Source organism: Engraulis encrasicolus, chromosome 16 (assembly GCF_034702125.1).
Source record: "Engraulis encrasicolus isolate BLACKSEA-1 chromosome 16, IST_EnEncr_1.0, whole genome shotgun sequence".
Classification (NCBI taxonomy): Eukaryota; Metazoa; Chordata; class Actinopteri; order Clupeiformes; family Engraulidae; genus Engraulis; species Engraulis encrasicolus.
Genome location: NC_085872.1, coordinates 20635111 through 20657972, shown reverse-complemented (window position 1 = coordinate 20657972; position 22862 = coordinate 20635111). Strand labels below are relative to the sequence as shown.

At 40.5% G+C, this 22862-nt stretch overlaps 3 protein-coding genes across 4 annotated transcripts; 1 reads left to right on the top strand and 2 right to left on the bottom strand.

The window, feature by feature from the left end:
- Positions 1-5107: 5107 nt before the first annotated feature.
- LOC134466379 (cyclin-dependent kinase inhibitor 1C-like) lies at positions 5108-6150 on the bottom strand. Its single transcript, XM_063220272.1, has 4 exons — positions 6077-6150; positions 5759-5830; positions 5545-5631; positions 5108-5372 (listed from the first exon to the last, which is right to left on the bottom strand). Exons 2-4 carry the CDS (start codon positions 5810-5812, stop codon positions 5136-5138), a joined length of 378 nt encoding a protein of 125 aa, XP_063076342.1. The 5' UTR covers positions 5813-5830; positions 6077-6150; the 3' UTR covers positions 5108-5135.
- Positions 6151-6996: 846 nt separating this feature from the next.
- LOC134466378 (proline-rich protein 2-like) lies at positions 6997-12306 on the top strand. Of its 2 annotated transcripts, none has more exons than XM_063220271.1 (17): positions 6997-7071; positions 7435-7503; positions 8058-8375; positions 8488-8607; positions 9144-9230; positions 9417-9482; positions 9708-9737; positions 9872-9892; positions 9982-10008; positions 10496-10522; positions 10729-10806; positions 10905-10928; positions 11485-11523; positions 11611-11646; positions 11859-11871; positions 11976-12037; positions 12161-12306. In XM_063220271.1, the coding sequence occupies exons 1-16, from the start codon at positions 7018-7020 to the stop codon at positions 11978-11980; spliced, it is 1014 nt and encodes a 337-aa protein (XP_063076341.1). In that variant the 5' UTR covers positions 6997-7017; the 3' UTR covers positions 11981-12037; positions 12161-12306. The 2 variants fall into 2 exon arrangements, with proteins under 2 accessions (XP_063076341.1, XP_063076340.1); XM_063220270.1 differs by having other exon boundaries at positions 10902-10928.
- A 3200-nt stretch (positions 12307-15506) lies between these two features.
- Positions 15507-19739, bottom strand: odam (odontogenic, ameloblast associated). Its single transcript, XM_063220269.1, has 9 exons — positions 19656-19739; positions 19472-19540; positions 19333-19377; positions 19193-19237; positions 17691-17924; positions 16806-16859; positions 16584-16706; positions 16094-16177; positions 15507-15781 (listed from the first exon to the last, which is right to left on the bottom strand). The coding sequence occupies exons 1-9, from the start codon at positions 19656-19658 to the stop codon at positions 15752-15754; spliced, it is 687 nt and encodes a 228-aa protein (XP_063076339.1). The 5' UTR covers positions 19659-19739; the 3' UTR covers positions 15507-15751.
- Between the last annotated feature and the right edge of the window lie 3123 nt (positions 19740-22862).

The following is a 22862-nucleotide window of genomic DNA, read 5'->3' as shown; positions in this document are numbered from 1 at the left end:
GGAGCGTTAATTGTGCGCACACGGTTCCTTGGACACGCATCTCCTGACTGATGTCACGAGTACTTCGGATGACACGAGTTACGAGAGCTTGACTGGTTCTAGCCTGCGTTGTCCGTACATTCTCTTGACTACGGACGATTGCTGGCACCTTATCTCAATGGAGTCAGACCCAGACCCTCCTCTACGCATTTACATAAACAGCACTCACTCCTTCAAGAAGACTGAGCAACTGTTTGTATGCTTTGCCAACCCCTCTAAGAGCCTTGCACTTTCGAAACAGAGGCTGTCCAAATGGTTGGTGCAAGCTCTCCCATAGAGATGCCAAAATGACTCGCCTGAAAGAGAACATTAGGGCATGTACTGTATATGTCCCTGGTTCTTTGAAGAGGATGAGTGAGGCATCCCTCATGACACCCCTTTTTGCTGACAGGCGAAAAGAGGTATTTGCCTCAATGTGCTTGAGTCCCTCGCAATCATTCGTTTTAGACAAGTGGTCGTCCCGCCCACGGCACAGCTCATTGGACCTCCAGCATGAACAAAGAGATCTTCGGCAAATCGTACAGCTGAGAGCATATTCCCATAGAGATGCCTCGCTCATCTTCTCCAGAGAACCAGGGACATATACATGTCCTCGTGTTTTTAACCAAAAGCCATCTGCACACTTAATTTTGCACTGATGCCTTTTTAAAGACTTTAAAGACTTTATGTTGTTCATTAAGCACCAGTAGCATCTGCACTTTACTTATTTAGTTGCACTGTACAATGACAATAAATACATTCATTCATTCATTCATTCATTCATTCGATTTCAGTTTGTGATATGGCATTCTGTTGCCTTCAGTCTGGCAGGCAAATTAGGGGCAGTAGAACATCAGTGAAACACCACAAGCAATATAACGTTCTAATGCTCTTTATTTGACTACATGGGATCAATGTCATATACAGTAAAAACTGTGACTGGGGATGATGGGGATCACTAAGCAGATGTCAGCAAGCAGGTAAACTCTGTTTACTTGCCAGCAGCAGGGGCAGGAGTAGGGGCAGGGGTGTTGGCCAACTGTGCCAGCAGCAGGGGCAGAAGAGTCAGCAGAAGGTTGTTGTTGTTCTGTGGTTGTTGGAAGAAGGGGTTGAAGAAGGGGTTGAAGTTCTGCAAAAAAAAGAATATAAAATAATGAGTCTGCCTCCTGTTTTTTCTTGCATTTCATAAATCTTGTGTTTAAGGTTGCCCAGTAGCGATATCTCAGATGTCAGTCCACATGCCATTCATATGTTTGCCTGGTTATCCAGGTATACTGTAACCTCTGATTTTGAGAGATTTAGCCAGTGACATTTCATTAATTATCAGGACCAGTCTTGACCTCGTTTTAAATTCTTGTAGTTGTTCGGATGAAAAAAAGAATAGTCACTCACCTCATTAGATTCACTGGATGAGCGCTTCTGTCGAACATGATCATCACTCTGAAAACAAAATCACAGACATTAAGTCTAAGGGTTCACTAGGTACAGTACACCACAGTACAGTAGAGCAACTTCATTGATGTCAAGGGCAATCAATGTGTCCAGCAGCATACACAGACACACAAATTACATTGTATGGCAGATTAAACACAAAGCACATTGCTAGCAAACTATTCCATATTAATTTAAGTATAAACATGTACTCACAGGGGCTGCAAGGCAAACAGCAATGAGGCACATGGCAAAGATGGCGACCTTCATGTTGTCTTCTGATGTCTACAACAAATGCATTTAAATAATAGATTTTTTTAGAATAAATAGCATTTCCTTCAAGGCGAAGAAAAAACAGACATTTCAAATAACACATTGTTGAACGTATTGTCATTACCTGTAAAGGCTGATTAGCTAAATTGGAGAGGCTGATGGAACAGGCAGGTGTAGTGAAGTCTGTTTCTGAACTGTTTATATAGGATTTTTCTAACTACACACGGCCAATCACCTGGAAGAAAGGTAGCGTGATGGATTAAAATAATCCCCTGAATGGGAAAAAATGATGAAATAAAATATTCATGTGCAACACATTTTTTTGCATCATATCCTACAGCAGACTAATTGTCAGTCCACCTGTCCGTCTCAAGGTAATGAGTAACCTGACACAAGTAAAAATTGTGTAAATTTCATATTCTCATGAGTCATTCGCTGTAATTAAGCAGGCACACAAAAGACTTGGAATATGTCCAAACTCAGATCTGTCTAATACACCTGACCTTATATGGAACTTCATGTCCATGAGGGCAGGTTCAATTTCGGCCTGGCTCATTTCTCAACCCCATCCCTATCTCTACGTCCCCCATTTGTCTGTTATTCACTATAAAGGTTCATATATAATATATACATGGGCTATAACATATAGATCTGTCTGGAAATAAAAAAGATGTGATCATTGACAAAACCATTTCCCTGTAGGGAAACACAAGAATGTATTAAAATTGGTGGTCCAATCCAAGCAGACCTTGTTGGCTGGCTTTGTGTGTATGCCTGGGTCTTACATATTTTTTATACGTCAACAGATAAACCGTAACAAGCAAGAAAAGAGTGGATTGATGAATGGGTGGATAGATGGATGGATGCATGGATGGGTTGATATTCTGGCACTGGCATGCTGGACAATTTAATTACAAGAGAAAAGGACATTTAACCGAACAGTGCTGAAGAGCAAGATTGCAATTGCTCATTCTTGACAGATAGCTCTTTAATTGGAAGGCTATTTATGTTCACAGCTGCTCTCATAGTCAATTCAATTTTGACCACATGCCTCTATTATCTGCTGTGTGGTATTGACAGCTGTTCATTTACAATTATCTCTCCTTTTTCCATCCCTCCCATTAAAACAACTCATGTCAAACATGAAGTAGACTACATTGCAAAATTGCTGATATTTTGCAACAGCATTTCAACATTGTGCCCACAAATTGCTTTGCTCTCCTTAACTTACTGAGCACAGATTGACTTTGTTATATTAACATCCTCTCATAAATTTGAAAAAGAAAAGCACATAGACCTATTTGTTCCAATTGCCTGTTTCCTTGGACATGTACAAAAGTAGAAAAGTTGGATATAACACAAATATGTTTGCCATGTCTAATCTGATATCTAAATCAATAATCACTATCGGCATACTAATATTGTGTATGTTCTGTTTTACCAGAATCATTTGTAATTTACAAATTAATAAGACCTCCAAAACAATATTTGTCTCTACTTGTATCTTCAAATTCACATTTATCCGATAAAAGTATATAAAAGTATATAAACTATCACATTTTCACACTTCAGACGAAACAGGGGCATGGTTGAATCCCTTTTCATTCTCAGATATTTTTCTCTGCCTTGCAAAGCATTACAGCTGTCAAAGTGTGATTGGCTGGCAGACCCATGTCATCTGTAAGGCAGATGCATGTTATATCAACAGCGGCGTAGTCACACGATCCAAGTGTATTTACATAGAGTGAAAGATAAAAACTGGCACTACAATAAATGATTGAGAAAAGACATGTCCCTCTCCCTCCTCTGAAGATATCAATACACTGATAAAGTGCTTGGTGTTATTGCGCCTGTCATTATAGTGCCTTATTTTATCATCATAGAAAAGTGACGCGTTTCATTTTGTGTTACTACACCTGGATCACTGTAACTTTTGATAGTTTTCATTGGAAATGTGTGATGCTGTATAACCAGATGTAAAATACAGAAACTTGCAACAAGTCTTCTTGAGGAAAATGCATATGTCTTCACTGTTAATGTTGTGTTGTATGAAATAAAAAAAGGATGTCTATTATAAGATTGCAAGATTTTTTATTTTATTTTACTTCCAGCAGCCTCACAACGCATTACCGCATGTATGTTACAGTATATGAAGAGTTCAGATGCAAATCCCCCTAACACCATTTCTGAAGACCTGCACTTCTATAGTTTTAGAGAACCCAGTTGTTGGTTTGGTTTACATTCATGTACTTGATAATACACATAAATAGTTATATTACATAAATAATAAATAAAAAATATGCAATTTTGATAGCTTTGTAGTGAATAAAAATGAATTAAGATTATTTTCTGAAAAGGCACTTAGGGAGTTTTGCATCTGAACTCTTCATATGGAGACGTCACAGCAGCCAAGACAGCATGCATTTGGGCCTGCTGCACTAAAGTGTAGTGTAGTGGACGAGAGTTGTGCATGTGGGCCTGCACTAAAGTGTAGTGTAGTGAAGGAGAGTTGTCTCACTGGGCTTCAATCCCCAGGCCTCCTGGCTGCCAAACTTGTGCTTGGACCGTTACCTCAAAATTAGCAGATAGGCTTATTTCTGTGACAATCAGAGCATAGCCACAAGCCATGGGGGAGCACATCCACAACCCTGTTGAGGGTCACATTAGCACACAGCCATGCAGTGGTGCACAGTAATGAAGTATATTTACTTAAGACAAGCACATAATACAAGTGTTAATCATCCATCTATGTATTCACACATGAAAATATATAATGTTTTATATAATAATATATAAAGGGAGTATTAAATAGGGGCCGTGTACATTATAGGGGAAGTGTTAGTGACCATATTCACAAAAACAAATCAACAAAAACACATAAAAATCAATATGCTTCTATTCAAGTAAAGAAATTCTGTACTTCATCCATCCCTCTGTTCAGGTACACTACATAGTATTTTTGTAGCACTATTTCACTTTGCAGTGTTCCCAGGCTGCTGTACCTGTTTGGCAGGCGTTTTTGCTCTTGCTGGCAGAGTGATGCTACAATGAGCTTTTAACATAGGCCTATCTTCATACCATTTGCACTGATGAGATAAATATGTTGTGCCATATTCACAAAATTGAAGTTATTATCTGTCAAGGTTCTATTTTTGTGCAGTAAACAAGATAAGTAGAAGAAAGACCACAAAACATTCGTCAATGTTTATTTTTATTTATTTTCTCCCCAGGGGATTGTGTACTTCATTTCATCCATGTTTATTCACATATATTAATTATATGTATTGTAGACATATTGTGTGTGTAAGCTCTGAGTAAAGAAAAAGAAACATGAAACTTTTGTTCATTTACAGACTTATAATTTATTTATTTTTTCATCGTTGCGTCCATGGTCGTTGGGCTAGAGCCCAGATTTAGCCCACAAGGGCTTTGCCAGAGGCTGGTGCTGGAGCAGCAGCAGGAGCTGGGGCAGGAGCTGGGGCAGGAGCTGGAGCAGCAGCAGGAGCAGCAGCAGGAGCTGGGGCAGGAGCTGGAGCCGGGGCAGGTGTAGGGGCAGGGGTAGGGGCAGGGGTCGGGGCAGCGGTGGTAGTAGTAACTCCCAACAAGGTTAAAATAATTTGGATCAACTGGTCTCTGCTAAGCTGCGTAACCTGAAGAAGAAGAAGAAAAAAAGATAGAGTATTCAATTAGAGTTCCTGATTGGTATGTGGAAGGTACAAGTGGGTCAGTTTTGTAAAACACCAAAACAGGTCTCTGTTGAAATGGAATGAACGTATTTCTAGATTAGGCTATTCAGTTGGATAGTCTGTGAAAAAAAAATACCTCGCTTGACCCAGAGTTGGAGTCTGAGCTGGAGTCTGAGCTGGAGTCTGAGTCTGAACGAGCAACCCGTGCATGGTCGGTCTCAGCCTATTAGTGAACAAGAGCCATCACAATCCATTACGATTACATTTCAAATGAAAGGTTGTGGTCTTTACGAGGAAGTGTCTAGTATTTAATTACAGTTAAATCTTTATCAACATGTTCAAAAACTTACAAAGACTGCAAAGGCCAGGCCAAAGAGTAGTGTCACAAGTACAGCTGACCTCATGATGTTGGTTGTTTCTTTCTACATGTGAAATGAAATGAAAAATAATTTGGAGAAAAAAGAAGATTCTACAAGCAGATTCCAAAAAAGTTTGGACACTTGGTATTTTGTGAAGGAAATCAAAATGCTGACTTTTTTATTATATTCACAAAATACTAAGTGACCCAACTTTTTTTGGAATCCGCTTTGTAGAAACGCTCATCCAACACATGAATGAACAAATGAAGAGTGAGAGAAAAATAACTCAATGTGAAGCAAAGATATTACCTCGATTTGTGATCCAGTCACAGTGAGTGTCCTGAGAATGGTGTTGATGCAATGTTGTGTGTTTCACTTATATGCAGGGACCATGAACACAGTATCCACACAACAAAATGTTTACTCATTACCTAACATTTGACTTATTTCATAAGATTAATTGTTTTGAAATGTTGGAAGCAAAGTCTTTCGTACCCTTATAGGTGTGTCTCATTATACGGATCAATTAGGAGGTGCCTGGGAAAATACTAGCATAGTTTCTACAGTGTAAATAAGTCAGTAAGGCAATACAAAGGAAATATCACTCATGTACCATCAATGTCTATCATGCATTTAAACAATTCTTTTCGCACCGACATTTAACAAAAGCAAAACAGTTGAAGCATCTTGAGATGAACTTGACAGGTCACATCAGGTGAGGAGAGTTTCTGGGATTAAGAGGAATTATGATTACACATCCTGTTAGTTCACCACATTAAGCAATATCAATATCAAGCACAACTTCAGTACCATTCAATTCCATTTTTATGATTTTCACTCAGAAGTCTTAACACATTTTTTTAATTCACTAAAGGTGTGCTTTGCCTAGAGAACTGTGAAAATTCACTTTCTTGTAAATACATATAGGCTTACTGGACAGAAAAACATCTTAGAATGCAGATGTCCATGCAACTGGGTTTCAGACTTCATTATGGGATTAGACAAGTAAGGCGTTGCATGGGTGTTGTACTCTTGCCCAACAGTTTCAACAATATAAAAAGAGACCATGTCCAAGGAAACTTTACAGAAACTCAGAGAGAGCAAGTAAGTAGCATTGTTTCTTTCGTGTCCTCAGCTATCTTTATTGGCTGGCTCTGTATTTTTGGATGATATATATTTACAGTCAACTCTGTGTGGCTTATGCAGTTTGCTGAGTTGAAAATCTCTTTTTGAATTTGCCTTTGACAGATATGGCATACTCTATTCTGGTGGCTTTACTGGTGGTGTCTTGTGTCACTGCTTATGTAAGTATATTTTAATTCAAATAAGGAAACGATATATGTGTTACATGTCATGGCGACAATAGCAATGGGATGGGTCAGAGTCAGTCCACTGGTAAATTGCAAATCCAATCAGTGGTGAATGCTCCATAGTCAGCGGTGTAGTCTACTTTTTTGAAGTGGGTATACTGTATATTCGAGCATTTTTTGAAGTGGGTATACTGTATATATTTATGCTATTCTAAACAATGGATCAATCAATTTTAAGTGGGTAAACTAAAGCCCCTAAAATTTAGAAGTGGGTATACTCTGTATACCTGCGTTCTATGTAGACTACACCACTGTCCATAGTAGTGGGGCTTCTAACTGGTTTGTGTGTCCCATCAGCCTGGCCCATGGCAGCAGAGGCAGAGGCCTGGACGACGGCCTCAGTTCAGTGGAGGACCTCAAACGGGGGTAAGAGAGGCCTGCTCATTGTTATTATGCTTGCCCATGCAAATGTTGGGTCCAGCTGCGAGTTCTTGTCGATGCAAAGTGTTGTTGAGTGAGCATAGATTCTAGCAATGCAATTGGCTTTACCAATATATCTGTGAGTTCATTTCATCACATTTGCCCCCGTCTTCATCAAATGCATTTTGTTTTATTCTTAAACCGGCCAGTGCCAGGGGTTGGTTATGTTCACTTTTCAATCACAGAAGGCCAGTAGACGGGGGTAAGAGAGGCTTGCTCATTGTTATTTCTCTACGGTGGAAAATGAAGGCATTTTGAGAAACAGTTTGAGGAAAGTTGATTAAACTCAATACGATATTAATGTTACAGTTGTGTTTTATCATTTAAACTAAATGTATGTGTTACATTTCCAGTAACTCAAGAAACAAATGAATCATTTCATTTATACATGCCCTAGAGTATGTGGTAAAGAATCACACATTTGTGAAAATAAAAGAGCAATGCCATCAATATCATTACGTTTGGCGCTCGTATAGTCTGATGAACATTTTTGGGTGCAGGATCGTCCACGTTTCGGAATGGATGAGGAGGAGTTCATGCCCGGCTCAAACGGTGGTGGTAGACCAAGACCCAGACCAGGCCAAAGGCCAGGAGGGAATGGAGGATACTTCCCAAGACCAGAAGGACCAGGGGGCAATGGAGATTTCTTCCCAAGGCCTGAGGGACCAGGAAGTGATGGTGGATTCTTCCCCGAATCTGAGGGACCAGACATGGCTGGCATGGGAAGGCCAGGACCAAGACCAGAAGGTCCAAGAGGCAATGGAGGATTCTTCCCTGAGGGACCAGACATGCCTGACTGGGGTGTGGATGAGCCATGGGTGTGTTGTCGACATCGTGGTTTCGTGGTCGAAATCATTCCCCTGCAAAATTGCTTTGGTATGTATAGCCAGCGCCTATGCATGTAAGCTGACTGTAAAATGTAATTCACAGTTTCCTGACATGACAGACGGAGGGGAAGGTTGCGACGAGAACGAGGGCGATGGTGGATGGTCCAATGGAGATGGAGGTGACGAGGAGCCCACTGGCTTCCCAGACAGAGGAGACAAAAGGGTAAACTAAATCCTGCACAACATTTACCAAATTATTATTACAAAAATGTACCAAAAATTCTTTCAAATGCAAGAGGAGGGAACAAAGGCTTCTCATCCTTAAAGGGGTATGCCACTATTTGGGGGCTTAATACAGTTAAAATCGTTGGCCAGGGTTTATAAAGGTGGTAAAGTGTCTTATTTTTCATGTAAGCTGTTGTATTGCTTTAAGACAAGTTAAAAGAGGCAGTATGTAGCAGGCTTGTACGAAATTCTGAATGGAAGGAATTTCAATTCAAAGTAATGCCATAATACGAACACTAGGTGGTGGTGTTCTATGTACTTTCAATGGGTGGTGTAGATTAAATTCAAAGAAATTCAAGGTAATGGCACCACCTAGTGTTCGTATTATGGCATTATTTTGAATTGAAATTCTTTCCATTCGGAATTTCGTACAAGTCTGGTATGTAGCTAAGCTAGTGAAAGTCAATGGATCCGTGTAGCATGTAGCCTGATGGCAGTGTGTTTATGTACTGTACCTGTGATGTGCCTGTACAGGATCCATGGAGCCAGGGCGAGTGGGGGCCTGGAGCTAGAAGGCCAAGGAGAAACCGCGGCCCCAACAGGAGAAACCCAGGTGGCAGGGTAAGCAGTCAATGCTGTCAATGCAGCATGAATGAATAGGTGAATGGGTTAATGAATGAATGAATGAATGAATGAATGAGTGAATGAATGAATGAATGAATGAATGAATAAATGAATGAATGAATGAATGAATGAATGAATGAATGAATGAATGAATGAACAATTTCCCTCTTCCTCCAAATTTAGCGTCCAGGGGGCGCGGGTGGAAGATTCCCCCCCTTTGGAGGAAGGCCGATGCCACCTAGCGAGGAGGTGGGTATCTTTTTTTCTTTTTTCTTTTTTCTTGTTAATTTTAATCACATTGTTTTCTCCTTTATTTATCATGCAGACAACCTTTCCTTTTGCATCATTTTTGGATGAGCTTTTAACCTGATCATTTCGAGATTCTCAACTGCCCTGCAATAATATATCATTGAAACATTGCATTTTCATGAAACCGTTTATGACAATATTTTTTCCCGTGCGCTCCCTCTGTAGCCCACCAGAGAGTTCACCCCTATTGTGAAGGTAAATCCATATATTCTTTTCCTAACCATGTGGTAAACCAGCTTTTTAGTATGGATTTTGAAAACATAGGTGTTAAGACATAGATGTTCTGAAATCAATAAATAACAATATTCACTTCCTATGCTTCATTTCAGCTTGACAATGTGACCCTTCCGGTAAGACAAAATACAGTAATGAAATTGAATAATTAAATGTCATTGTATAATCTGTAGACCGTTTCTAACGACTTTCTTTTCTTTCAAAGAATGTTACTGAGATGCATCTCAAAGAGGTAAAGTTACTATGTAAATCATATTTGTAGGGCTGTCCTAAATGATTATTTTTCTCCCTAATCTATCAACTATTTTTTTCGAATAGTCGATTAGTCAAACGATTAACTTTTCAAGTAGTTTAGCACTTAAATCTTCAAGGAAATTGGACAAAAAAAGAAACCATTAAAATTAGGTCCCTGAGCTCACAATGAGCTTTAAATGCTGATAGTATATTATTTACTCCAAGATACAATGTCCAATTCATACGTGCTGGTCAATTTTAGGTTTCAATAAAGTAATAAAGCATTAGTAAAGTAAGTAAAAAAGCATTGAATTAAATGAAACGATTAGTCGACTATGAAAATTCTTGTTGAATAATTTCTGTATTCCATTAGTCGATTAATCTCCCCAGCCCTACATATTTGTTTAGGCTATTGCATACATTATGCTAGTACTGTACTTCATATTTTGAAATCTGTTTGGTCTTGTCTTGTGTAATGGTTACAGGGGGAGAACATCTTCCTTCTACCAATGGTAAGCACCATACAGTTATCCTCCCTTTGAAGTAGCGCTTGTTTGACTCCAATATTGCTAAAACGTACACCCTTTCAACCAGAAATGGTTGTCAAAACATTAGAGAGGCAAATCTTTGGAACAAAAGTTTCACAGTAGTTAGAGTGCCATCATATTTGCCTCCCATATATATATCTGGTGGCTCATGGGATTGCTATGTGTGACAGGGCCGGCCACGTGGACCCCCGCGTAGACGCCCAGAGGGACGCCCAGAGGGACCCCAAGAGGGACCACAAGAGATGAATGTAAGACAACACAATTGCATTTAGAACTTTATTGTTTGCATTTGACGTGTCTAATTACTTCCTTTTCTTCCTCAACTTCTCCTCTTATTCCACAGCAGTTCTATGGATACGGTGGTCCTCAGGTAAATATAGGCACAATAATAAACAATAATAATAATAATAATACTAATATAATAATAAACAATAATACATCTTTGCAAAACTTTTCATTCTGTAAGGCATTTCTATTTGTATGGTTATTAAACTGAAATGTGATACATGTCTTTGGGATTAGGACCCCAGGAAGACTAGCGAACTGCTATGGCATAAGCTAATGGGGATCCTTTAATAGAATGAAAATAAAAATAAATTACGTATATACATATATATATGAAGATGCAAAACCCCCTAACTCCATTTCTGAAGACCTGCACTTCTATATTTTTAGAGAACCCAGTTGTTGGTTTGGTTTACATTCATGTACTTGATAATACATATAAATAGTTATATTACATAAATAAAATAAAAAAATATGCAATTTTGACAGCTTTGTAGCGAATAAAAATGAATTAAGATTATTTTCTGAAAAGGCACTTAGGGGGTTTTGCATCTGAACTCTTCATATTTAGCCTACACTACATGTTGCACTGTTATAGTGACTGCCCATTCAATTACAACAGCAAATGTGTCCTCTTTCAGCCTTACATCAAGTTGATCCTCAACCCGCAATCTACAACGGTAAATGCTTCTTTTGTACCTTGCACAATATACGACAAGTTAGTGTGTACTCACAAATCTCTAATTATGGGATACTTTTCTCAACAGCAAAGGATTTCTTTTGAATATGGCATTACCCAGCTGGTGAGTGTGTTGTGATAATAAACCACTATGAAACTCTAAATCTATGTATTAACAGTACAATGTGAGTCATAGACAAAGAGGATAAATGATAGGCTATTTTAATGTCTTCGGCTATTGCACACATTAGTAGAAGTATGCCAGTATCCTTGGCATGGCTATATTCTTTTAATTTTCTGTTCATTTTTTTCTTTTTTTCAAATTTTCATCTACAGTTGCCATCCTTCGGTAAGATTTGCCACATGCCTACACTTTGAATAGTCTATGTGTTTACCCAGTTACAAATGGGATGAAAGGTTAACATGATTTTGACATGCTGTGAATATTTCCAGGCTGACCCTGAAGAAGATGGGACTGACAATAACAATGGAGTGTGACCTGCACAATTGAACATGTAAGATACATACAGTAGGCCTACAGTATAGTAAAAGGCTAGTGTTGAATATGAATATGAATGGCAAATGAAAAGTAGGCTATGTTTAATACTTAACCAACACCTTTCTTTTTGTGTTAACAGATCAACAACATGATTCGGGCTCCACCTCAACCCTACAACATGTCATAATGTGTTGCTTCTTTAACTGTGACATGATGTTTTGGTGATAGGATGTCCCGATATGCAAAATGTTTAACTCTGAACTTTGGTTAATAAAAACCATTCAAGCATCCAAATGGGTTTTCCTCTGCATATTTTCATCACATTGCTATTCTAACTATACACCCTCCCATTTCTCTGTTCCACAGTCTTGGTTGACAATCAGGGTAAAATTGGGAGATACCTGTTTCCACCAATGATTTATTCATGCCATGGTGCAATGCCTCCAGATTACATAAACAGAGGTACATGTCTGTGACAGCATGAGGCAGCTGACAGCTGTGTGATGTTAGCCTTTATATGTCAGGCTTTCTGAGTGCTACAGGTGACACTGACATGAATGGAGAGAGTCACTGGAGAAAAAAGCCAAAAGAACCTGGCCTGTTAGAGAGGCCTGTGGAAATGAAATACTGTACGTTGACAGCTTCGGAAGCTGCAGGACATGGGTGGCTTTCGCAGTGACATACTTTAGGGGAAAAAAGTGTTGTGTGCAGGGTCCGCTGTAAGGTCTGACTGGCATTAATGGCATCATTAGAGGGAATGGCAGGCATCTCTGTAAATGGCAATGTAGGCACAGTTTCCTTTGACCGCTGCGGGTATCGTATGGTTTAAGGCCCCCAACTTTGCAAGAATACGGACATCTAGACACCATGTCTGCTCTCTCTATTCACACACACTGGCATGAGACCACAACTCTGGCCTCAATAAATATGTCATACACTGCAGCCTGTCTATTTAGAATAGGACATTTTGAACATTGGTGAGCAGGAGAAAACTTAGTTCTGCAAAAAAGTGTCACATTGCCACAGAAAGATATAAGGGTGGCAGCTGATGTATATGACAGGCCTGCATGCTTCAAGCCAGCCAACTGCAGAGTAACTGCACAAATACACCTAGCGCGACAAGAGTGAGGCGAGCGACGGAAGCAGGGGCGAGTTTAGGCTATTTTTAGTGGGACCGTGACTTGGCTCGGCCGCACTAGCTCAGGAGCCTTTTAAAATATTATTTGTGAATTGTATTGCCCCTGCGCAATATTCTGCTGCGACTGCCCCGTCCGGCAACCCTGTGACTTCAAGAAAGGTCTTGTGACGAGTCTGCTACACCTCTTCTGATTGGTTTGCATCTTCATGCAACTGTTTGCCGCCAGAGTTGTGTTCAGTTATGATTTTTGCGAAAGTAGTTTCTGGATTTATCATGCAGCCGAGGCAGAACCCAAATCCGCGCATATTCTTGTGATGAGAAAGGTAATGCACACTACACACAATAAAGTGGTGTAGGCTACTGTAGTGCTATGTGCAGACTATGATAGCATTGATTGTCATCATAATTGACATAATTTTGTAAGCTGGTAAACGTTGGTAAAAAAAAAAAAAAGTGTTGCAATGAAAGACCATTAAAATCGTCCATTATTAGGTTGTGGATATCCGTTTAACATGCTTAACATAGGTAGCGGTGGCCAAGATTTTGTCAGGTGATGCCTTGCGACGCACAATACTTTCACTTTTGCCAGTGTTATGGGGCTCTCTGTTGACCACGCCGAGAGTGACAGTTTGAAGTTGAAATCCTTTCAACTTTCTATGACGCGGTTCGGCGACCAACCGCGACAGCCAATGACTGTATAGAGGTCAGTGTATTTGTGTGGTAAGTGACAGCAATGGATAGGCTAGAGCAGTGTAAACTGCTTGCTTAATCTGAATCAAAGAAACTCAAGAGAAAGAACAATCTCTTGGCGGGGAATGCATTGGCCACGGTGTAGTACGGGGGCGTTGCCTGAGGACACGAGTGGATGGAAAATTAACTCCCTTGCGCATGGTCATTGGTCAGTGGGTGCGATGGATGCCATTTTCGTACTCCCTTGCACATGGTCAGTGGGGGCGACACCATGATGGATGTTTGTGGCCAAGTAACGGCAGCTGTTGGTCAGCAGTAATTGCTGGGGGTAATTAAGGACAGCTGACAGACATTCACGCTGTCCTATGACCTGTTCCACAGTGAATAACATTTCCGTACTCCCCTCGCCATCATTTCCTACTACGCTGTTATGACGTGAGTAAGCCCTCTTGTCTCAAGCCTCTTTGATCTGAATGCATCTGGCTAAGTTACAAAACTGATGTATTTACATTCCATGATGTTGTCTCGTCCAAAAACTGAGCACAACTCAATAGGTCAGTTGTCTCGGGCCAGAGATAGGACGAATGTATTGAGAAAAGGAAAGGTTTTTTTTAGTAATATTTTGTCCCAGCCCAAGCAGTCAAAGGCCCTGGGTATGGGAACTTAAATTGTTCAACCAATTTTCCTGATTATAGAGATCATTTATGAGAAACATGTTGAGTCTGCCATATGATGGCAGCACAAGATTATGATCCCAAAATTGCATTGTAAATATAATATACACAGGAAAGGTCTCTGAAAGGAGACCAATTACCTACAAATTAGATGTGCTGCTTTGTAGAAAACATTTTGACACAGCTAGGTTGGTGTTTAAGACTGCTTCTTCATTAGCTAACATATGGGTGGTGTGCAAAATTAAGCTAGATCACTCTTAAAAGATTCCTGGTCTTCTCACACAGCTAAGTGGTTTTCAATGTGCTGTCCCTGTTGATAGTCTTCTGATTACTGACCCACAATGTAGGTTAATTCATGTAATATTAAATCATTACAGCTGGGCTACACTAGTTAGCTGAAAAAGAAAAAACATAATTGTTAGAGATGGATTTAAAAGGAGAGGAAGAGAGGAGAGGCAGAGATAGCAGGAAGGCAGAGGAAGAAGAGATAGAAAGAGATTGTAGAGTCATAAGGTCAACATAGGTTAGGACCAGGATTCTTAGATGCGTAAGGTCCATAGTGGCTGGGTCTAGCATAAGTCATAGATAGTCACACTGAAATTGGGCGCTCAGATGCGGCCCCTGGTGGCATCAGGGGTGAGGAAAAACTCCCTTTCGCTTGATTCATAGTTTGTAGGGGGGGGGATGGGGCTTATAACACATTAAAGTAGGCCTATCCAAATGAAGTAGGCTATTAAAGTACTTACTGAATCAAGCCACACACACAATATGCACATGTTTGAGAGCATTAATGATGAATGGTGATGTCAGTGTGACCCACTGACTCTATTCAGTAACAATGGTGTACCCAATAATAGTCCATTAAAAGTGACCTAAATATTACGTTGTGACTAAGTGCTAGGGTTTTCAGAGCTTGCCTTGTTTTCATCTTAATTGTGGCACTGCAATTCATTCACCATTCAGACAAACAACTGATGCTCTGGTAGTAATTTATTTGTTCCATTATAAAAGAGACACATTACAGCAGCTATAAAGTAAGACAGCACAAATGAAAGTTCCAAATATGTTTTAAAAAATTCTACAGCTTAATGACCACCCCTTGACAAAGAAGCTACTGTCAGATTATATAATTTATTAAAAAAACCACATAAACATACAACTAGGACAGTTAAACTTCAGACAAATGGAAAACATGGGTGTGGACGTTCTTCATTCTCTTTCATGTAGTTCATGGTAGAAACGAAAAGCGTGGGTAACCCTGAAAGAGACATGGGCATTAGTATCACTACAATGAGAACATCCAGGATGTGATGAATGACATGCTTTACATTAAATTACCCTTAGCAGCAGCTTTTATCCAAAATGGCCTACAAAAGACTAACGTAAACAAGGTACGTATAGGGATACATGTCGCCTATAGGAACACAGACTAAACAAATCCACAGCACAATTAGAGCAGAACGTGCACAGGAAAGGGATGCTGATTGGTGGTTGGATCACAACCGAAATCTCCAAAAGCGTAGGCCTACATAAATACCAGTGAACGCTTCAGAGAAGCTTAATTCAGTACCTCCTCAATCACTGGGCCAGGCAGGTCTCCTCTGTTATCTGGGGCGGGCGTTGCTTTCACGACGTCGCCTCCTTTTCCTGGGTTCTAGATCATCACAACAACCACACAGTCCTCAGTCAGCATGCGAGATACACTACTGCCCTCTACCGGTCATGCTGGATATAGCACAGAAACCCAGAAAGATGCAAGACATGCCCGCATGGCTGTAACTACCATTGAGGACACAGAGGTCATGTCCTGTATTTTTTTTTCAGTGATGTAACATTTATCTATGATGCAAATGGATATATGATCAACAATGATACATTTAGTTTGTATACGACACCCCCATTTATCCTCAAGGCAGTGATTAATGAAAACAAACTTTGAGTTTGACTGAAATATTTGAAGTATTCTAAATGTATAATACAGTAAAATACTCAGTATTTGACCTCTGTATTTGAAAATGTCTGGTCATGGGTCTGCATGCCTGACCTGCTTTGCTGCGTACCTGTATTGGCAGCTGGGGTTTCAAGGTAGTCCTCTCAATGTTCTGCTGGTTGTTGTTTGGATTGGGCTGCACCGCTACAGCTGTGTTCCTCTGAGGGTAGCCATAATATGGATAATATGGATACTGTGGAACACAAAGACCACAAGACTCAGAAAGAGCTGCTCTCTGTTTATTAGCAGAGGATATTATGAGAGTCGTCTCTGACAATGGGGCTGGCCTTACCTGTCCTCCTGGCCCTTGGGGATATGGCATAGACGGGTAGTACTGTGGCACGAACTGAAACAAAGCACAAACCAAGTGCACAGATAGAAAGTGAAGTGAAAGTGAAAGCCAGATTGGGAAACTCCAACTCCCATTGACATTGTGACACAGCACTCCACAGCACACAAGTGTTCACTGCACACTGCACACAACGAAATTGCATTTATGCCTCACCCGTGCACGGGGGCAGCCCCCAATGGCGCCCCAAGGGAGCAGTGCGGCGAGACGGTACCTCAGTCATGGAGGAGGATGCGGGGGAGAGCACTGGTAAATTACTCCCCCCACCAACCTGGCGGTGTCAGGAGTCCCTGACCCTTTGGGCTACAAGTCTGATGCCCTAACCGTTTACCCATGACTGCCCAATAGCGATGATAGCCTCAAAGCTACTTCCATCTGGCTCACGCTTTAGGTTCCTAGCAGTCAAGACCAATAGATTTAGGCTTTCATTTGTCCCTAGTGCTATCTCCCTTTTAAATTCACATCCTGATTGATTTCTTGACCTGATCCCTGGTGTTGTTTATGGTATTTTATTGTATGATGATGTTCTTATTTTATTTATTTTATTTATTCATGATGTGTTTTTATCTTTTTTATAACCATATTTATGGTCATTTTAACCTTATGACCACTGCACTTTATGTCTGTCCTGTGGTATATGTTGTTGCTGTCTATATGTGCCTATGTCTTGCTGCACACCTAATCGCCCCTTCTGGGGACAATAAAGTTGAAAAGTTGAAGTTGTCAAAGGTATCCAAAATCCTCTGTAATGTATGCAGGATATTCATAATGTGCCATACTGTATACTCAGGTAGGCTACTGCGAGCGAGTGCACATGTGATGTCATACCTGTCCTGGGATCTGAGGCAGCTGCTGTGTATTTGGGTCCACAGGTCCGGTTGGCAGCTCCTGCTGTGCCGGGGCGTAGGGGTAAGGGAGGCCCTGGTTGACCTGGTTAGGCAGCAGCCCAGGGGTGCCCTGCTGCTGGGGCAGGAATGGACCGGGGAACTGCGGGTTGAAGCTCATCACCTGCGGTGGCATGATGACATTGGGCTGGAGAAACGGGTTCATGAAGGCGGTGCCCTGAAAAGATTGAGATACAGTATACAGGAATCAGTTCAAAAATGTGCATATTGCAATTCCTGTAGTGCTACCTAAACATTGAATGCCTGTGTAATTGGGCATTGTGCATCACAGGGTCATTGGGCATCACACGGGCAATTGGGCATTGGACATCACACACGAAACACCATGCAGAAAACTAAGTTCCTCTTCTGTATGTGACCAATGAAATACAATGTTTCATACAGAACATGTGTTAGTCAGGGTGGTGGGGGTAAGCCAGTGTCAGAGACATGCAATTATTACCATTGGCAAGTCCATATTGTGCAGTGTCATATGAAATATGGTATCAAATCCTACAAAAATGAATAGCTTCTATATTTTAACCACTTTGCACAGAGTCTCTGTTAATACCTACAGTATTTGTCACAAAATTGTAATGACTAGTTCTCAATCTGTAATGCCATCTTGTTTTCAGAAAAGAGTGAACAGGCCCACTAGTGGGCCCATCATCACAAAGAGGCTACAGCAACTACAGAAAAAAAATATTTTCTCCATAGAATATCTTTAACTTTTCTTTGGATCTAAACAAATAGTATGTGATTGTTGTCAAGGTGGCGGCCTTAAGTGTAAAGGGTGTGTGAGTACATTGTCATGTCTAGGACTTTTAGAGTATGAGTCATAGGAAAGAGTTGATCAGTTACTGCTATGCACATCAGGATCAGGAAATGACCTTATGACCTTTAGGCTCCAAATCTGGCAAATGTGGCAGAATGGTTAGAATTGGGAGGTCACAGGTTCAATCCCTGTACTACTAGGTAGTCTAGAATGAAGGTGGAGTAAGTAACAAATGCTGTCTTGTTCATAAAGGACTTTGGAAAGACATATAACCCAAGTACCTCTAGAAGTTGTTCCATGCATTGTAGTGCATAGAAATTGCTATATGTCACACTGGACAACGGTGTCAGCTAAGTACAATCTAAAAGTCAATGTCCTTACCGGTAATTAGCCCATGCCTGCCTTAATAAAACAGTAGCTAACATATTTTGTGCATTTTCACCCCCAATCCCCAGGCGATTTCACCAATTACATACATAAAAAATACATTGCAGGCTGACACACACACACACACACACACACACACACACACACACACACACACACACACACACACACACACACACACACACACACACACACACACACACACACACACACAAATACTTGGAATCCGCACTTCCACCTCTGCATATTGTTTTACTCTTGAATATTCTAAATGCAATGTTTACCTGTCCGCCAATGCCAGTGAGGGTGACACCACCAAGCCGTAGGATCTTTTTAAACAAGAAAAGAAAACACATCTTTAAATCTATCCAATAAAGGATTTGCCTAAAACACAATAATTGTTAATAATGCCCATGGACCTTACCTCATTACTGTTGCTTGCAACAATTCCAAGTTGTGGCTGAAATATCTGTAAAATGCCAGGTCATGTAAGTGTACAGCTCTCAAAAACAAAACACCAAGTCTGAAGTATATTAGGAGGGGTAACACTGAGACACACTCACTGGAATCGCATTGCAGATGCAGACAACACTTGCCCAAAGAACGACTCCTTTGAGATCCTTCATAGCTATCTGTGAGTGAAACAAATAGAAAGTCAACTCATTTCAGCAATTATTCACAAGAGGCTCTTCCTGTACACTCCATTTTTAAAAAGTGAGTCCGTTTCAGATGGGACATTCCCATTACCATGGCAATACAGCGCTGTACGGAAGTGAAGTGAAGTGAAGTGTTGTCTTTGATTTCTCCCTTGACTCGACTTCTCTCACACTGATGTTTTTGCCTTTTAAACACCTTCTCTTTAACCTCTTTTACCGCCGTCCTTTACAAGAGTCTCACCCCCAGACAAGTGCTGTGGTTGATGATGCCCATCTACACTCTTCAGCTATTCTTCTTCACAGACATCTTGTCAGAGGTCATTATGGGCAACTAATTACACCGCATGCAGACCATGGGTGCACTTGACTTGCCTGTCTTTGGGTGCATTTCTAAATGCGAACCTAACTACTCATGGTTTTACCTGGAGGAAATTGATACTTACATCAGTCTTATTTTTGTCTCACAGAAAGAGATTAGCTCTCCTTTTGAGGTGACATAGACATGCCTTTCTGGGTCCGAAGGAAGTGTTAGAGAAATACTGTGTGTTAATTTAGTACCTTACATTATATTACATTAAGCAGACACTTTTTTTAAAAGTGTCTTACAAAAAGGGACATAACTTTCATTGTGTCGTGTCATGAAATGTATAGAGGACATTGGCATAGTCATGACCCAATAGGCCTATATGCTATAACCCATTGTGTCCTGGAGACACATATACGCTGCATTCAGGATTTTTAGATTTGAGCTGTTTTATTAAATATGTGGGTATGTTAGAGCTGAATGAACACATTATAATGCAAGAGGAGGGTCTTGGCTTTGAAATGTAACTCATGTCATGTTTGTATGTGCTTCGGAGGCTGAGATATTTCGGATTTAATAGGCAGAGGGCACCCTTTCTCAAAAAGGGCTTGGGACAAAATGGGTTAAATCCCACACATTCATAGGAAATGCCCCATGGAAGCCGACCTTTTACGTAATTAATAAAAGGGCTTGAGAAATCTCAGAATCTGCCCGTAGATACTGTGTGAACATTAGCCCACTAGTTCCACAAGCACATTCACTTACATGCACTCACACACACGCTGACGCACTGACGCGCACACACACTCACACTTTCCTACACAATACCTTGTGAAGCGAGCTTGGGTGTTTTGTTTTGCGCTATATAAAACGAAAGTATTATTATTATTATTATTATTGTTAGCCACGCAAACAAACAAAACAAACAAATGTACTGCAAGCCTACAGGTACATGTGATTACTCGTGTGTTGATAATGTGCAAAACATGGTGAGTCATGCTTATCATTTCTGATAATGCCAAGCTCTTTTTGTGTCTGGGTTTTTGCTGTGGGCACGTTGCAAAGGCACAGACCATAGCTGTGACTCAGCATCAGCTGCAGAGTGACCCTGTAATTAAAGACATGTGGGTGCAACACCTGTGAGGGATGGCTCACGTCTCAGACAAAATATTTGCAACACCTAATAGCGTGTCTGCCAGAACCATCACAACAACCCCATCACAACTGAGAGACTGACAAAGACCTTTTTTCCCTCATGCCATTTGCTTACTGAATTCCTCCTAATTGATTTGATTGAACACACACACACATGCGCACACACACACACACACACACACACACACGCACACACACACACACACACACACACACACACACACACACACACACACACACACACACACACACACACACACACACACACACACCTTTTATTTTTTTTATTTTTTTTTTCTTCACCTTTCCTCTGCACACTTGTTTTTGCACCGGCCATGCATTTCAATGCATGTCTCTCTGTACATGACAAATAAATATCCTTGTATCCTTGTATCCTTGTGTTGTTGTAGTGTTTTCATGAGAAGTCATGAAGTGAAAATAAATGTTCGATATAACGCTGTGAGATTGTTCTTGAATTTAGAAGTTATTATTATATTGCATTCAGTTCCCACGAATGGGTATTGCAATAGCTGCAGGTGGAAGAAAAATATAGCCGACCTGCAAAGAATGGCAATGAGGGCGTCTCCCAGTATGTTGAACCATGATAACAATGATGTGGACACAATGAATGCATAATGCAACGACAAGCTAAATTACAGGTAAAAAGATAACAAGTCCGACAGGCGGACAACAGATGCGTCCGTCTATGCCTGTTCTGAACCTTTTTTGCCCAAACGCCCCCTTGGCCTCCTCATAACCTGTCAAGGCAATTTATCAATAAGCCTACCATGTACTGTATAAGCCTGGATTTGAAAAAGTACCATAGGTTTTTAACAGTGTTGGGCAATTTACTGAAAAACTGTAATGCATTGCTGATTATGTTACTGTCTTTTCAAAATAATCCCTTACACTACATTTAGCAATGTGGGGACCTAAGGCGAATTTAGCTTAGGGGGGCCATCGGTCCATCCCATATCACATTTTTTTTTAACATAAAATCTCTATTTTTGTTAGGCTATTTTTTTTAAATCACGATTTTTTATTTAAAAAAAAATAATAATTACAAACATAAAAAAACAGGCAAACATTACAACCCTTTCTGGACAGATTTCAATGAATAGGCTATTTGCAATTTTGCATAGGCCTACATTAAATAAACTAAAATGTGAAATTCTCTTTTCACTTTAATATGAGAGCAGTGATGTCCCCCCCTCACTGAAGTGTTATTTCATGTGTGTGCATGATGCTGTCACCTATTTGAAGTGACGTTGATGTTGGATTTCATGGAATACTTTTAAATGCCGCTTTGGGAAGAAAACAGAGTAGGCGACAGGTGAACTGTATTTCTGTCAAAACAGTGGTTTGCAGGCGTTTGCGTTTTCACGTGGATATTGTCTTCGTGGACCGCAACTAATCCATTAGTTCCATAAACTAATCAATGAGACATTGGCTACGTGTACATGATGTTTTTAAGTCCGATTTAATAAATGCGATTTAAATAGATCAGATTAAGAGTTATTTTGCGATGTGTATACATGGCACTTTCACTTAAATGCGATTAAACATCTGGGGAAAATAAAGCATTGCGATTGGACTGAGGACGCACGTGCTGAGCGAGCCAAATAAGGCACGGGGGCGTGGTTCAATGCCACCGAGATGCAGGTCATCTTCCCCACGAAAATCGTTGCCTCAGGCGGACTGAAATCACAACCTTCCCCCCTTTCTCCCTGGATCATTTACAATGCTACATTAGCTACCCTGTTAGCATAGAAAAACGAGTGGTCAAATGGTAATGTGGAGTAACTTTGTTGTGCTTCATTACTTCGTGGGGCACTTTTA